This window comes from Neovison vison, chromosome X (genome assembly GCF_020171115.1).
Source record: "Neovison vison isolate M4711 chromosome X, ASM_NN_V1, whole genome shotgun sequence".
NCBI lineage: Eukaryota > Metazoa > Chordata > Mammalia > Carnivora > Mustelidae > Neogale > Neogale vison.
The window spans coordinates 52,872,259-52,887,147 of record NC_058105.1 but is presented as its reverse complement, the minus strand read 5'-3'; the positions used below and the strand labels follow the sequence as shown (position 1 = coordinate 52,887,147).

The following is a 14,889-nucleotide window of genomic DNA, read 5'->3' as shown; positions in this document are numbered from 1 at the left end:
GAGCCTAGCAGGACCACACCCCCAGCAAGGCCTCTGTGGGGAAGGTGCTCGGGCCTACAACAGTGGAAGCTGATACTTAGGTAGACCTGCCAGTTAAAGTCACACTTGAATCATTCCGGGCCTCAGGTTCCCTGTCTCTAAAATGGGCTATACCTCTTTTCTCTACACTATTTCCCTTTCATTTCACTCTAGGCCCCTGGGAAGTGAAATCAGTGCTTAACCGCAGCTTAAAGTCCTCTGCTATCCTCTGGCTCCCGTCGCTGCGCTGGGCATGCTCAGTAGCTGAGGCCCGCTCGGCACTGGGAGTAGGAAGCAGCTTTCGGCGCCGGGTCCGCTGACTGCGGGTACTTTGATGAATCACGTGTGTCAAGGCCCTCTTAAAGAGATAGGCACCTACTTTCCCTCCACCCTAAACACCGCCCTAAGGGCGGCGGCGCCGGCGACCGCGGTAACTGCAGCTGCTCAGGGGCAGAGCTTGCCCTGGCGCCGAGTAGTGGCAACGGCGTGTTGCGTCGAGGGTGCCTGGGATCCGGGAGCCTGAAATCAGCCGCTTTCCAGGCATACGCATTCTCACACAGGAAGAGGAGATACCGAATCAGCTGGGGGCAGCGGGACCACCCAGTGGGGCTTCCCCAAGTTGAGGAGAGGTCGGGTTACAGGCCACAGGTGATAGGGCCGGAGAAAGATGGAGCAGCCCGGGGCGGCGGCATCGGGAGCGGGAGGCGGCAGCGAGGAACCCGGTGGGGGCCGGAGCAACAAGCGGAGCGCGGGGAACCGGGCCGCCAACGAAGAGGAAACGAAAAACAAACCTAAATTGGTGAGTGCGCCCGCAGCCCCCGCCGGCCTTGGGGACAGCGAGAGCCCCAGGATCCTCCGGCAGTTGCGGCAGTTGCGCATAGGGGGATCCGGGGCCCCTCCCAAGGCTAACCGCGATCTCGCTGTGCTACTCGGGGAGCCGCGGAGACTGCGTGGGGGCGGAAGAGCACCCCCTTCTTCATTTAACCCCTTTCTCACTCGTATCATTCTGGGAGGCAGTGTGGAAAAGAGAAGGGCCCCACCCCAACTTGGGGAGACTCGGAGTACTGGCTAGGGTCTGTTGATTATCTAACTTGTGGGCATGAATTTTCCCGCGATTCCTTTCCTTTCCACCGCAGTCTGTTGCTAGGTTTTGACTCTTAATGCTTACTGTCCGGTAAGGAGAACGTTTCTTCTTTTCAATCCAAATACTTGGGAGCCCACCCACAGACTTGCCAACCAGCCCCACCCTTAAACAAACCACACAGCGTAGGCTCCTAGTCTTTCTGCTTTACCAGAAATGTAAGGAAGAATCGCCTACGTGCGCCTTTTCCCGTTGCCTCTTCCATGTGCTCGCCCAAGAAACATTTCTGTGTAAGAGTGGGGGGAGCGTGGGAGTTTGAGGTTGGGTGAGGTACCCCCAATTGTTGTTTATATAATAGAGTCATTACAGTACTTCCACGTAGTTGATTAAGAATGGTCAAGAGCAGTAAGACTGCACAAGTTTCATAGCCCTGAAAGTGTGTGAACCAGTGGTAGCAGTCCATTTCCTGCCACTGACTTAATGCGCAGAGGAATGTAATCTATGGGGCCTGGTATTAGGTTGGGAAATACTGGAGTTTCTTCAACTCATCAGTTAAAAAGGTTCCTCTTTTTTTTTTTTTTTTTTTTTTTAGTTTATGTGAAAATGGTTTAATAGTGAAACTTAAAAACTGGTAGCATTAACCAAATATATTGGCTACAGTCTTTTTTTCCCAGTCATGGCAAATATGCAGACATTTATCAATAAAGTTTATAATTTGGGTGGCATGAGGGAAAGTAGTTTTCCTACACAAGTTCAGCAAATAAATCTTGTTTGAAGTTTCTTCCTCTAACCCAGAAGGACAAGCACATGTTGCACATTTAGTTTTCAGTTTTCACCAGCAACTTGTTTATAATAGCAGAGGAGACAGTGACATTACTAATAAGTATTTTCTTATGGCATCTGATCGTTTGGTATATACCTGTTGCACTTCTCTTTTACTTCCAGTTTGCCTTTCAATGATGAATTGTCCATGCTGGAAGACAATGGTCAAACTATTATTTCAGAAAGTATACAGATTTCCGTTGTGTGGGAAGAAGGGACCTAGTGGGTTAGAATAAAATGAACAGTTTAAAGTCTCATCTATTCCACCCTAACTTGAGGCAAACTGATAACTTGCTTACTTGATATCCTGTTAACCCAGTATTCACAAATGAAGAAACTTCTTTTTGTGAATTGTCTATGCTGGTAGAGGGCTAATTGGTTTAATAATAGGTGCTCACAGCTTCATGAAACTTAGGAAAGTTTTGTGAGTGTATCACCAACATTTAATATATTTAAAAATTCTGATGCAGCTTTGAAATTTATCAGTTTGTGGTAAAAAAAGAGTGGTCATGTTTCCTTTTTTTTTTTTTTTTTTTGACCCAGTACAAAAGTGTGATTTAAACAGTGATTAAAAGTTTAAGCAAAAATAAACGTCAGCTTAGTGTCCACGAATAGTTTGGTATATCCAGCAAGAAGCTTCTACTTTTAGGAACTACACTTTCAAGAAAGCACTTATCTCTTTTAGTAATAACACCTTGATTATATTCTTCCTTTCCGTTTGGTATTTGTTCTGTTTCATCTTTTATGTTTTACTTGCTTTGATGAGGTAACTAGATCGTTAAGAGATGGTATCACTTTCACTTACTGGCTACAGCATTCAGTGTTGAACATAGCTTGATATAGTAGAACGGGTATTTGAATCCAAGAATTAATAGCAGTTGGAACTTTACTTTTTGCACAAATTAAGTTTTGAGACTTACATGATTTTAGAAGCAGATATTAATAAAAACAAATTTAGGAAGACATTTCAGCCATTTTAAAGCAAGCAAGTTGATCAAACAACAAGACTTGGTAAGACATTTTTAAAAAAAATTAATGCCTTACTCATTATTTTGAGTTGTCTTATTGAAGTGCTCAACATGTTCTAAGGCCTTTTAGGGTGGAGTTCATCTGGGGGTTCTTTTTTTTTTAATTAAAGATTTTATTTATTTATTTGACAGAGAGAGATCACAAGTAGGTAGAGAGGCAGGCAGGGAGAGAGAGGAAGGGAAGCAGGCTCCCTGCTGAGCAGAGAGCCCGATGCGATGCCGGGCTCGATCCCAGGACCCTGAGATCATGACCTGAGCTGAAAGCAGCGGCTTAACCCACTGAGCCACCCAGGCGCCCCCTCATCTGGGGGTTCTTAAAATACTGCCAGTAAGATAAAACTTTACTTAATTTTATTATTTTGAGTATTACATTATTAATCACTGTAAAGTTCTTAATTGTGTATGTATATAAAGGAGTTGTGTGAGATTATAAAAGAGAGTTATATGGTCATAAAAATTACTTGTGTAGGTAACTGTGGGGGTAACTCCTGAAGTTGTATGAAAAAAATTGAGTGTAATAGGTACATTCATTTTTCTGGGTCTCATAGTTTTCATCAGTTTCTCAAAGGCGCCTGTTAACTATAGAAGGCTAAGAACTATTGGGTTACCAAAGAGAAAGGGTAAAGGTATGCCAGTTGATTCCACTCCCAAGTTAATAGGGAGAGGAGGAGGTCAGTAATGAAGGGAGAAGGGAAATAGTACTGATCACACAAATGATTGGTATTGAAGATTTCTGGGAGTAAAAAGGAGTTAATTAGATAATGTCTATATATAGTATTAGTTAAAATGAAAATTTCCATTACGTTGAAAAAGTAACAATAGTTATAGTGGATTCATTAAAGTATAAGGGTTGTGATTCATTTGTTTTCATTTAGTTTCTGATTGTTCTGGAAAACTGGAGAAGGAAGGTATGTTTTCTGTTGAGAGGAACTACTTTATATCTCAACTTTTTTTTTTTTTTTTAAAGATTTTATTTATTTGCTTGACAGATAGAGATCACAAGCAGGCAGAGAGAGAGAGGAGGAAACAGGCTCCCTGCCGAGCAGAGAGCCTGATGCGGGACTCGATCCCAGGACCCTGAGATCATGACCTGAGCCGAAGGCAGCGGCTTAACCCACTGAGCCACCCAGGCGCCCCTATATCTCAACTTTTTGATGGGTATTAGAATTTTTGGGGGGTTGGCGGCACCTGGGTGGCTCAGTCCTTGAGCATCTGCCTTCCGCTCAGGTCATGATCCCAGGGTCCTGGGATCCAGTCCCACATCAGGCTCTCTGTTTAGCGAGAAGCCTTCTTCTCCCTCTCCTACTTCCCCTGCTTGTGTTCCCTCTTTCGTTGTCTCTCTCTCTCTCTGTCAAATAAATAAATAAAATCTTTTTAAAGAAAAAAAAAAGAATTTTTCTTTTTAAGATTAAATACAAATTTAAAAGAACTTAGTTTAATTTTCTTCATCTGTGAATCCTCATAATGACCCTATTTGATTCTTTTTACTGAAGGCATTCATCTCTTGGACTTCGCACCTTTTGAATAATGCATTATTATTAAAGCTTTGTATTTTATGTAGCTCTTTGGTTAGGCCCAGATTGTAGCATGTCATCAAGCAGCATGAATCTTAGATTAATTACTAATTTAGTGTCAGTCATGGAGTATGTTTTGTCAAACCTAATAGAACTCTAGAAGTATTATGAAGGAGCTGCATCTTGAATTCCACATATTTAAGGCAATGGCTTGACTATTAAAAGAGGCTATTGTTAAGGTAGAACTGACAGCCCTCACACACACACAGTGGTGAAGAAGGGCTTAACAGTCTTAGATGTTTTTGCATTTTGGCTTTGTGTTTCTCTATCATTTCTGAAGCCTTTGGTCTTTACATAGGGGAGTCAAATTAGTAACTTGGTGTAATAGAAGTTAATTTTTTGGTACTATTGTATAACTTCCTGAATATTTGGCTTGGTTTTTAATTGGATAAATCATGTTTTGATTTAATTGAAAAGTTGAGCACAATGAGTTCATTCATGCAACAAACATTTACTGAGCACCTACTCGATTTTAGGCATGCTGATGGTTGGTGATACAAAGATGCTCCTAGTCTAGTGGGGGAGACAGGGAAGTTAATGATTAAAGAGCTGTGTGATAAAGAATCACAGGGATATGCATAGGAGGGTGATACATTGTGGAGAGGCATCTAAATCTAATTGGATGGTTGAGTGTAACAAGGAAAGCCTTAACCATAGTAGGTGACATTTACACCAAAGCTTGAAGAATAAGGCATTAATTGAAGAAGGGGAAGGAAAGGCATTTTTAGGTTGAAAGAACAACATATACAAAGGTAGAGAGATATGGTAACATGCCTGTTAAAGGAACTGTGTGTAGATGTTAATGGCTGAAACAAAGGGTACATATGGTGGACCTGCTAGAAAAGAGAGAGTCCAGATCATGATGGATATTTGTATGCTATTTTGCAGTTTCAAATTCTTTCTGTAAGCCACAGTAGGCCATTGAAGAGATTTAAGCAGGGGACTGGCCTGATCAGAATTAAAGAAACTTAATACAGTGGTGAGTTTCTTGGAGAAGGGGGCAGAGTGGAGGCAAGAAGACTAGTTAAGAGGAACAGAGTGACCCAAGAGTTTGATGTTTAGAGACCTGGATTCCAGTTGCAACTCATCTACTCATTGATTTACTAGTTCATCTCTTTACTAGGCATATATCTCTGCATTTCAGTTTCTTCCTGCTACTCCATTGTCTCACCTTCTTGGAACCCATACTGAAATTCGTCACCAGATTTGAAATATCTACCTTGTTTCTCCTTTATAAATCTCACCTGACTTTCACAGCTCAGCTTGTGTCTCAAAATTCCCTCATACTTTGATTAAACTTCACTGATTACTCGGCTTACCAAAGGCTGAACTCATAACTGTTGTGAGTCTTAATGTTACATGCTGATCTTGTATCTACAGAGATTTTAAAATGCTTCTGGGCAGTGGTCCCACTTTATGCCTATTCTTGAAAACCTTGTAAGCTGGTGCTTGAGTACATAAATACTCAGTAAATGATTATTAGCTGGGAATTCTTTCCCTATAGGCCAGACATTTTGAGAGTGTAAATTGTTGAAAATAGGCTTTTAAAAAATACTCCATCAAATGAACCTATCTGTACATCTCTCTGTGTCCTTTGTCTCTTTTGAAATTCAAGAAACTTCTTGTCTGGGAGAACTTCTCTATCCCCCTTTTTGTTTGGATTCTTGTGATGGCAGAACCTGAACTTCATGCAGACAAAAAGTATTAAAACTTATGACCCAAGAACACTTTATTTTTATTAGTAGGAGACTTCAGCTTATTGGCAAAACAATACTGAATGGAGGACCAAAGGACCTGGGTCCAGTGTCTGTCTTTTAGTTGCTTGTGATTTCTTTGCTTCCTTTTTTTTTTTTTTTAAAGATTTTACTTATGTATTTTTCAGAGAGAAAGACAGCGAGAGCAGGAATACAAGCAGGGGAAGTGGGAGAGGGAAACCAGGCTTCCACCAAGCGGGGAGCCTGTTGTGAGACTGGGATCATGACCCAGGGAGGAAGGCAGATGCCAAAGGACTGAGCCACCCAGGTGCCCTTCGCTTGTGATTTCTGATGAACTGTTTAACAGCAGGAGTTTGAGCCCTTTCATTAACATCTGGGGGTTGGAGATAATGTCTGCCTGACTGGCTTTACAAGATCATGTAGATAAAACACAGAAATGAATGAGATAGCATTTAGAAATTCTGTATTGCTATACAATAATATAGCATTACGATTAACCCCCTATACTACCTGAATTGAATGTGATTGTGGTTGGATGGTTTAATGGATTTCTTGTAATTTGATAGCTCTAATGTTATTATTGTATGAAGTACCATAATATGGTTATATGTTGATTGATTCCCTATTCCATTTGTCCATTTGGAGGAGTATAGATTCTGACCTTTTACTAATAATTCTGTTGGATGAATATAAGATGTGAATTTAACATTTTTTTTTTACTGTAGTATTTTTTTAAGAACCAGGCTACCATTTTCTTTTAATTTATCAATTTGACACATTTAAAATTTTGGGACGCCTGGGTGGCTCAGTTGGTTGGACGACTGCCTTCGGCTCAGGGCGTGATCCTGGAGTCCCGGGATCGAGTCCCACATCGGGCTCCCAGCTCTATGGGGAGTCTGCTTCGCTCTCTGACCTTCTCCTCGCTCATGCTCTCTCTCACTGTCTCTCTCTCTCAGATAAATAAATAAAATCTTAAAAAAAAAAAAAATTTATTAGAGGGATGCCTGGTTGGCTCAGTCAGTTAAGGGTCTGCCTTTGTCTCAGGTCATGATCCCAGGGTCTTGGAATGGATTTGAGTCCTGCATTAGGCTCCTTGCTTAGCGACGAGCCTGCTTCTCCCTCTGCCTGCTTCTCCCCCTGCTTGTGTGTACTCTCTCTCTCTCTGACAAGTAAATAAAACTCTTAAAACAAAACAAAAATATTTTAAAATTAGATATCTTTTATTATTTTTGGCATCATTTATTAGATATCTTTGGCATTCTGCCTTGCCAGGTAGCTTAACTGCTGTTGTACAAATAAGGAAACTGAGTCCCTATATGTTAAGGGGACTGGCCTAGAGAGATGTTTAAAATATTGCAAGAAGTGCTTATAGCACTGAGTTATTATGCTTCAGGGTCTCTGAAGGTGAAAAATTACTCAATCGCTCATTTTGTTCCTTTTTGGAACCATCAGAATTATGATCTACCTAGAGTTTACTCCAGGTACGAGGAGCTCTGGCAGTAGCAGTATGTCGTTGAAGTGAAATCCTATTCTTTGCCAGTGTGATCCCAAAGAACACTTTAAATGACAGGATACTCTGAAAATTATACACACATAATATATGCTAATTTCCCTGAATCAGCACATTTGGTTAGAAATTACTGGTTATCGCTAGCACCATATGGATTGTTACTGAAGACCCAACTTCCCCCTATTCCTGTATCTAGTCTGCCATGCAGAGACCAATTCCTTCTGTCAGATTTGGGATATTTGATATGCTATTTTGTCTCAAGACTGAAGAAACTAAGATGATGGCCAGGTGACTTGAAATAATAGTTACATACTTGATATCCAAGTGAGCATCTTGTAGGAGATACCATTGTCTTCTTGTAGAAAGACAGCTCAATTATGGACATTGGGGAGGGTATGTGGTTTTGGGTAAATTGGAAGGGGAGATGAACCATGAGAGACTATGGACTCTGAAAAACAATCTGAGGGGTTTGAAGTGGCGGGGGGGGGGTGGGAGGTTGGAGTACCATGTGGTGGGTATTATAGAGGGCACGGCTTGCATGGAGCACTGGGTGTGGTGAAAAAATAATGAATACTGTTTTTCTGAAAATAAATAAATTGGAAAAAAAAAAAAAAGAAAGACAGCTCAAAATTGATCTGTATAAAGGAAGGTTGAGATGTATTTTTACACAGCTATTTATTATGACTGTAAGTAATAAATGTGAACTCATACTAATTTAAAACTTATTTATCTGATTAGGTTGAATCTGTTTCAGCCTGATTGATTTACTCTAGCTATAGCTTAAGCAGACATTTGAGTGAATTCTGATTTTTGCTTGCTTTATGTAAGGCGTCCTGGGGAAAGGGTATTGGTGCTTTCTCATGAAAAAATGTGGCAAACAAAATTCTTACTAATCACCACTTACACAAGCTTTTGTTTAATGAAGGTTTTTCTGCGTTGTTTTCGGGATAGTAAGCTACCAAACACTGTCAAATTGTCCACCAGTCTTTCTTTCTGTTAAGGCTCTCTATAGCAGTGCCTACTTCAGTTGAGAAGCTTCTGTGTCGCTATTCATGCAGGTTGGTGTAGGAATCCAAGACTTCATTAGTAATGTATTGCTTCCCAAAGGCTGTTGATTCGATCACCTGGTAATTCTGGTGGTCACCCAGGGGAGAAAATAGGTGCAGTCCTAAATCTGTCATTCTGGGATAGATACCCACATGCTTTGGTAAAAATTTGGTCAAAATTATGAGGAATTTTATCCTTAATTTATTGGTCTCTCACCTAGCTCAAAGTAAAAAAAGATAGAAATAATAGTTTTCACTTTATGTATAATAAAGGCTAGTTAATGTGGCCTTTTTTGTAAAACATAAAAATTTGCAAATGTACTAACAAGTAGAGAGGTTAGTATAACGAATTACCGTATCTCCATTACCTCCAATCTAGCAGTTATCTAGATTTTCAGCATTTGCTTTATCCATCCTTATTTTTTCCTTGCTAAAGTATTTTAATGCAAATCCCAGATACCATGTCATTTTTCTCCTACATACTTCGGTAGGAAGATATAAGGCATATAATAGATATAATAAAAAGTAAAAATTACCTTTTTTTAATGTAACCATATACCACTGTTGCCACTTAAAAAATAATATATTGCTTGGTATCATCTAATACTTAACTCATATTCAAATATCCCTAATTGACTCAAAAGATAGAGTTTTAATTTAATGTGTGCCTAACTAGTATACATGTCACTGAGTTCCTTAACCAAATACAGCTTGAAGTTAATGGTACAATTTTTTTAAAGATTTATTTTGAAAGACAGAGTGTGCATGTATAAATGGGGGGAGGGGCAGAGGAAGAGACTCTTAAGCAGACTCTGAGCGTGGAGTCTGAAGTGGGGTTTGATCTCATACTCATGAGATCATGACCTGAGCCAAAACTATGTGTCAGATGCTTAACGTGCTGAGCCACCCAGGTGCCCCAAAGTTAATGGTAAAATTTCATTTTAAGTTACTCCACATAAAGTGCTATCATGAAGTATCAGCTCCAATTAAGTTCACTTCTATCTTCAGTTCCTTTTTTAAAGATTTATTTATTTTAGAGGGCAAGAGTGTATACCTGCCAGCAGGGGGAGAGGCAGAGGGAGAAAGGGAGAGAAGAATCTCTTAAGCAAACTCTGCACTGAGCATGGAGCCCAGTGTGGGGCTTAGTGCCAGGACCCCAAGATCATGACCTGAGCAAAAATCAAGAGTGGGGTACTTAACTGACTGAACCACCCAGCTGCCCCTCTGTCTTTAATTCTGTAGAATTATCTGAAAGGTTGTCTAGACAAACATGGAAAGTTAGAACAGCTACGATGTGCCATAGAAAAGAGACCAAATAAAACTTTTGGCTCCACTCACTGGTTGGGTAATCACTCCTTCATTTTGCAATTTGTGAAATGGGGTGGGGTTTATGTGTAAGTATTTTCTTTCTAGGGAAATGTAGATAGTTTGGTAAAGGAAATGTGTTTTTGAGTTCTGGGATAAAGGGTTCATATAACTCTTTTGATATACACAACTATATATATGTTACTAGCTCTAGTTTTTATTTCAGTGCAAATGCCAATTTGATAATTGAGGTGTCTGTCATTGATTTTTAGCCACTTTAATATACTCTAGGTTGCTGAATATGGATAATTGGGTGAGTAAACCTTTACAAAGAACTTTGAACTATTAAGTTTTCTTATTTGGATATTTGTGGGGTTAAAATTGAAAATCAGGGGCGCCTGGGTGGCTCAGTGGGTTAAGCCTCTGCCTTCGGCTCGGGTCATGATCCCGGGGTCCTGGGATCGAGTCCCGCATCTGGCTCTCTGCTCAGCGGGGAGCCTTCTTCCCTCTCTCTCTGCCTGCCTCTCTGTTTACTTGTAATCTCTGTCAGTCAAATAAACAAATAAAATCTTTAAAAAAAAATTGAAAATCAGGCTATACTAATGTGGTGATGGAGCTGGGGATGGGTGGAGTGGGTAAGTATGAGAAATCAACTTGGGCAAAAAGCCTGGACTCCACACAGATTTACTAAAGAAGTTGTGTAACCACTACTTTCCAGATAGCAATTTAGTGCTGAGTGCTGTTATTATACTGGGAGGCAGTAGGCATATCATTTCTTGAACTTTGGATTCAAGTAGATTTAGACTAGTAATCCATTTCCACTCTTCAACTTCTAGTCTATTTACTGATCCAGTCAGGTGGTAATTTTCCTCAAAATAGGAGATGATTGATAATTGTTGGGGCTGGATCATTGTGGCACGTGTTTCTTTTGTTTTGCTGAGGGGACAAAAATCTGTGGAGGTATTGTTTTATGTGCTTTGCAATCTACCAGTGATAAAATTTCAAATGCTTAATAGCGTATCATGCTGGCTGAAGCTGTTTAGGAAGATTCTATATGTAGAAAGCAAGACCTTGTATAGACTGTACACTTAAATTTTGAAGTTGTATGTGTAATAGAGACTTGGGCAGTGACACTCAAAGATGTGAGACCATGAAGGTCACATCACTTACCAAATCATGTGCTCAATCACAAGACTGTATCTTCTGGGGACTGTTTTTTGTAATTCATACAGAGATGTAATATGGGCTAGCGACTGCATTTAAACTACTTTTATTGTATTTCTTTTATCTTTATTTTGTGGATTTTATTCTCATACCTGATAGGAGATTCAGCAAGGCACAGGACTTCGATAATGTCTCACTTAGAATAGGTATTTTCCACTTGTCATTAATTCTGACAAAAAGAACATAAGGTGTATATCTATGTAATGTGTTATCCTAAGCCTGACTACCTTTAGCCTTTATTTTTTTTCTAAAGATTTTATTTATTTATTCAACAGAGAAGGATCACAAGTAGGCAGAGAGGTAGGCAGAGAGAGAGAGAGGAGGAAGCAGGCTCCCTGCCAAGCAGAGAGCTTGATGCAGGACTCGATCCTAGGACCCTGAGATCATGACCTGAGCCGTAGGCAGAGGCTTAACCCACTGAGCCACCAGGTGCCCTACCTTTGCTTTTAAATGATTGCATTCCTCAATTGTAGAGGGCTGTGTTCTGGAGGACCTAGCCACCACGTTCATTATGTTGATTGCTTTTTCTAACTTAAGGTTCCTCCCTTTCTGCACTGTCTCCAGTGATTTTCTTGATGTTATTGTTTTACAGTTCTTTGCATGGTTACAGACTGTCGGGTAAAACTGCATTTTTTTAAAAGTTTGTGTCATAACATCTATTTTCACTTATGTTACCTATGCAAGAACCTGTAGAAATTTAAAATGGGTTGAAATAAATTTGGCAGAAGTATATCCTCTAATGTGCCTTGCAGCCTAGTACCTCACATTACAAAATCAGTGTTTTCCAGAAGAGTCAGTGTGTACATAAAACATTTGTGAGTGGAAATAATCTTTTCTTAGGCTGACTTCACAACTTGTTTTTCATTGGCAGTGCATTAGCTTACATTTTTCCTCCCCTTTGGTTGAATAGCTAATGGTCTTTAAACAAGCTGTTAAAGGGAGGGAAGATTTTACAGTACAAAAAAAAATGGCCTGGATTTTTCTTGTGTTTGCTTTACTAAAGCAGGGCTAACCTACGTTTTCTTACCTCTGAATTCTTAGGTTTCCTTTGTATAGCCTATACTTGCTTAATCAAGATGGTCTTGTGAATTTCTGTGAGATCCAAATCCTCCATATTTATATGGCTGAATAGGTCTGAGTCCAAATACTAAATTTTAAGGGGCTATATCTCACTATAATGGAATTGAAGCATTAGTTATACTTTAAAGTAGGAGTTAAGCAGGGCTCTGTGCCCAGTTGATCACACTCCTCCTATAAAATCTGTTGTGGCTAGTTGTGGATCAAGGTAGGTTATGTTACATATCCCTGCTTTCAACCCCCTCCCTTTAACTAACCTATTAACCCTTGCATGTTTCTAACTCTGACCATCTTTTTTTAAAAAAAATATTTTATTTATTTATTTGACAGACAGAGATCACAAGTAGGCAGAGAGGCAGGCAGAGAGATAGAGAGAGAGAGGAGGAAGCAGGCTTCCTGCTGAGCAGAGAACCCAATGCGGGGCTTGATCCCAGGACCCTGGGATCATGACCTGAGCCAAAAGCGGAGGCTTTAACCAACTGAGCCACCCAGGCGCCCCTAACTTTGATCATCTGACTCCTTGTTTTTACTGGTTTCTGTGAATATTATTAGTGGCGTATTCTATTGCCTGCCCACAGAAATAACATGCAAGAAGGATGGCCATTGGATGTGAAATCAATTACTGAATGTGACAGATTTATTTAAAAGTATTTCCCATCCACACACCATCAGTCATGCTGCCATAAACTAATAGAAATTGCATTTTGATTCTAGTATCACCACTTTGTGTTTTCATGACTCCATATTTTATAGAATCTAAGAGTTTCATAAGCTATATAGAGTTGAAATAAGCTAAATAGGGTATCTAACTGATCTTACTAAGTTTTATTTTAAGAGTTAATTTCTCACAATTTGAAGAGGTTATATAGAAGGTAAGCTGACTGCTTTTAAAAATATAACTCTGGGCAAGTCATTTATCTTTTCTCTAGGTGTCCGTTTATTCTGTAAAATCCAGGAGTTGAAATAAACCATCTTTAAGGTTCCATTCAGCTCTGATGTACTTCGGGAAGTCAGAGGTTATTGACAGTTGTAATGACTCTTCTGTAACATAAACACATGACATATAGGTTCTAGTTAGGTGAAAAGTTGGCAGTTATAAAAGATGACAGTTGAAGTCTGAATGCTAATGGGTGAAAATACCAATTAATTTTACTGTTTCTGGGGTCTGAGTTAGCCTAGTTTAGTGAAGGTCACATCAGCATTGTTTTAACCATGCACTGTGTAAAGGGCCCTAAAGAATGCTGGCTCTATCCTAGGTCATTCTAATACTTGGGTGGTTCCCTTGGTTTACTGACCAAGTATAGTACTTGGGCCTGCCCAGAGGTGTTTCTCAGTAATGAAAAATATTGTATGTGCCAGTTGCTATTCTAAATGCCTTGCATATTTTTGTCAAGAACTGTTACAGGTCTGGGATTTTATCCTCCTTATATACCTGTTGCTGTTTCGTGAAGGATTGCAGAAAACTTAAGACTCGTGGGTCAGCAATAAAAGATGGTTTATTATTCATTGCAAAAGCAGTAGACAGAATGTCACTGTGACATGCTGGTTCACTGTGGTCCTAATTTTTAGAAGTAGACCAGTATGGATGCCTACATGGGTAGTCAGTTGTGTCACAGGAGAGGAACACTGAGTTTGGAGGATTTACCACTTTTATGATAAGCAGAAGCAAGCATGTTCTTTGGGAAGGGTGGTATTACCTCTTGATCAGGGCCACTTGCTTTATTTTCACTTATTTATTTATTTGAGAGAGAGACAGAGAGGAGCCACAGAGGGAGAGAGAGACTCTCGAGCTGATTTCTTTCTGAGCATGGAGCCCAATGTGGGACTTAATCCCATGACCCTGAGATCATGACCTGAGCCAAAGTCAGGAGTTGGATGCTTAACCAAGTGAGCCACCCAGGTGTCCCTAGGGTCACTTGCTTTAAACATAGCCCTCAGAAATGGCCTGGCTAAATTGTTGTCAGTCTCAGGGCCTTTCTACCTAGTAAAAATGTGCAGGGTTGCTCAGGGATTGATGGCAGATATCCTCCCCCATCAACAGTGACTCATTTGGTCCTCACATCAGTTATTTTGTGGGTCAGGAAAAGAGCTCAGAAAAGGCTGGGCGCCTGGGTGGCTCAGTGGGTTGAAGCCTCTGCTTTCGACTCAGGTCGTGATCCTAGGGTCCTGGGATCGAGTCCTGCGTCGGGCTCTCTGCTCGGCAGGGAGCCTACTTCCCTTCCTCTCTCTCTGCCTGCCTCTCTGCCTACTTGTGATCTCTGTCTGTCAAATAAATAAATACAATATTAAAAAAAAAAAAAAAGAAAAGGATAAGTAACTTGCCCAATGAAATAGTGGTGAATTTGAAATTCAAGACCAGTGTGACTAAGGAAATCCATGTTTTTAGCCATTGTTTTTATACTGTCTAAGACCCTAAATTTTAGACTGGCTCTAAATTGACCTGGAGACCTAGTGGTTTTCTAGACTGGTGATGGTTGGACCTGGCCTAC

At 40.3% G+C, this 14,889-nt stretch overlaps 1 protein-coding gene across 4 annotated transcripts in view; it reads left to right on the top strand.

The window, feature by feature from the left end:
• Positions 1-345: 345 nt before the first annotated feature.
• DIAPH2 (diaphanous related formin 2) overlaps positions 346-14,889 on the top strand; it is a 980,408-nt gene continuing 965,864 nt past the window's right edge. For 3 of the 4 annotated variants that reach the window (XM_044235543.1, XM_044235542.1, XM_044235544.1), the window contains exon 1: positions 346-817. In XM_044235543.1, the coding sequence (XP_044091478.1) occupies positions 686-817 (132 nt within the window). In that variant the 5' untranslated portion in view covers positions 346-685. The remainder of the gene's footprint in view (positions 818-14,889) is intronic. The other variant, XM_044235545.1, reaches the window with a different exon arrangement.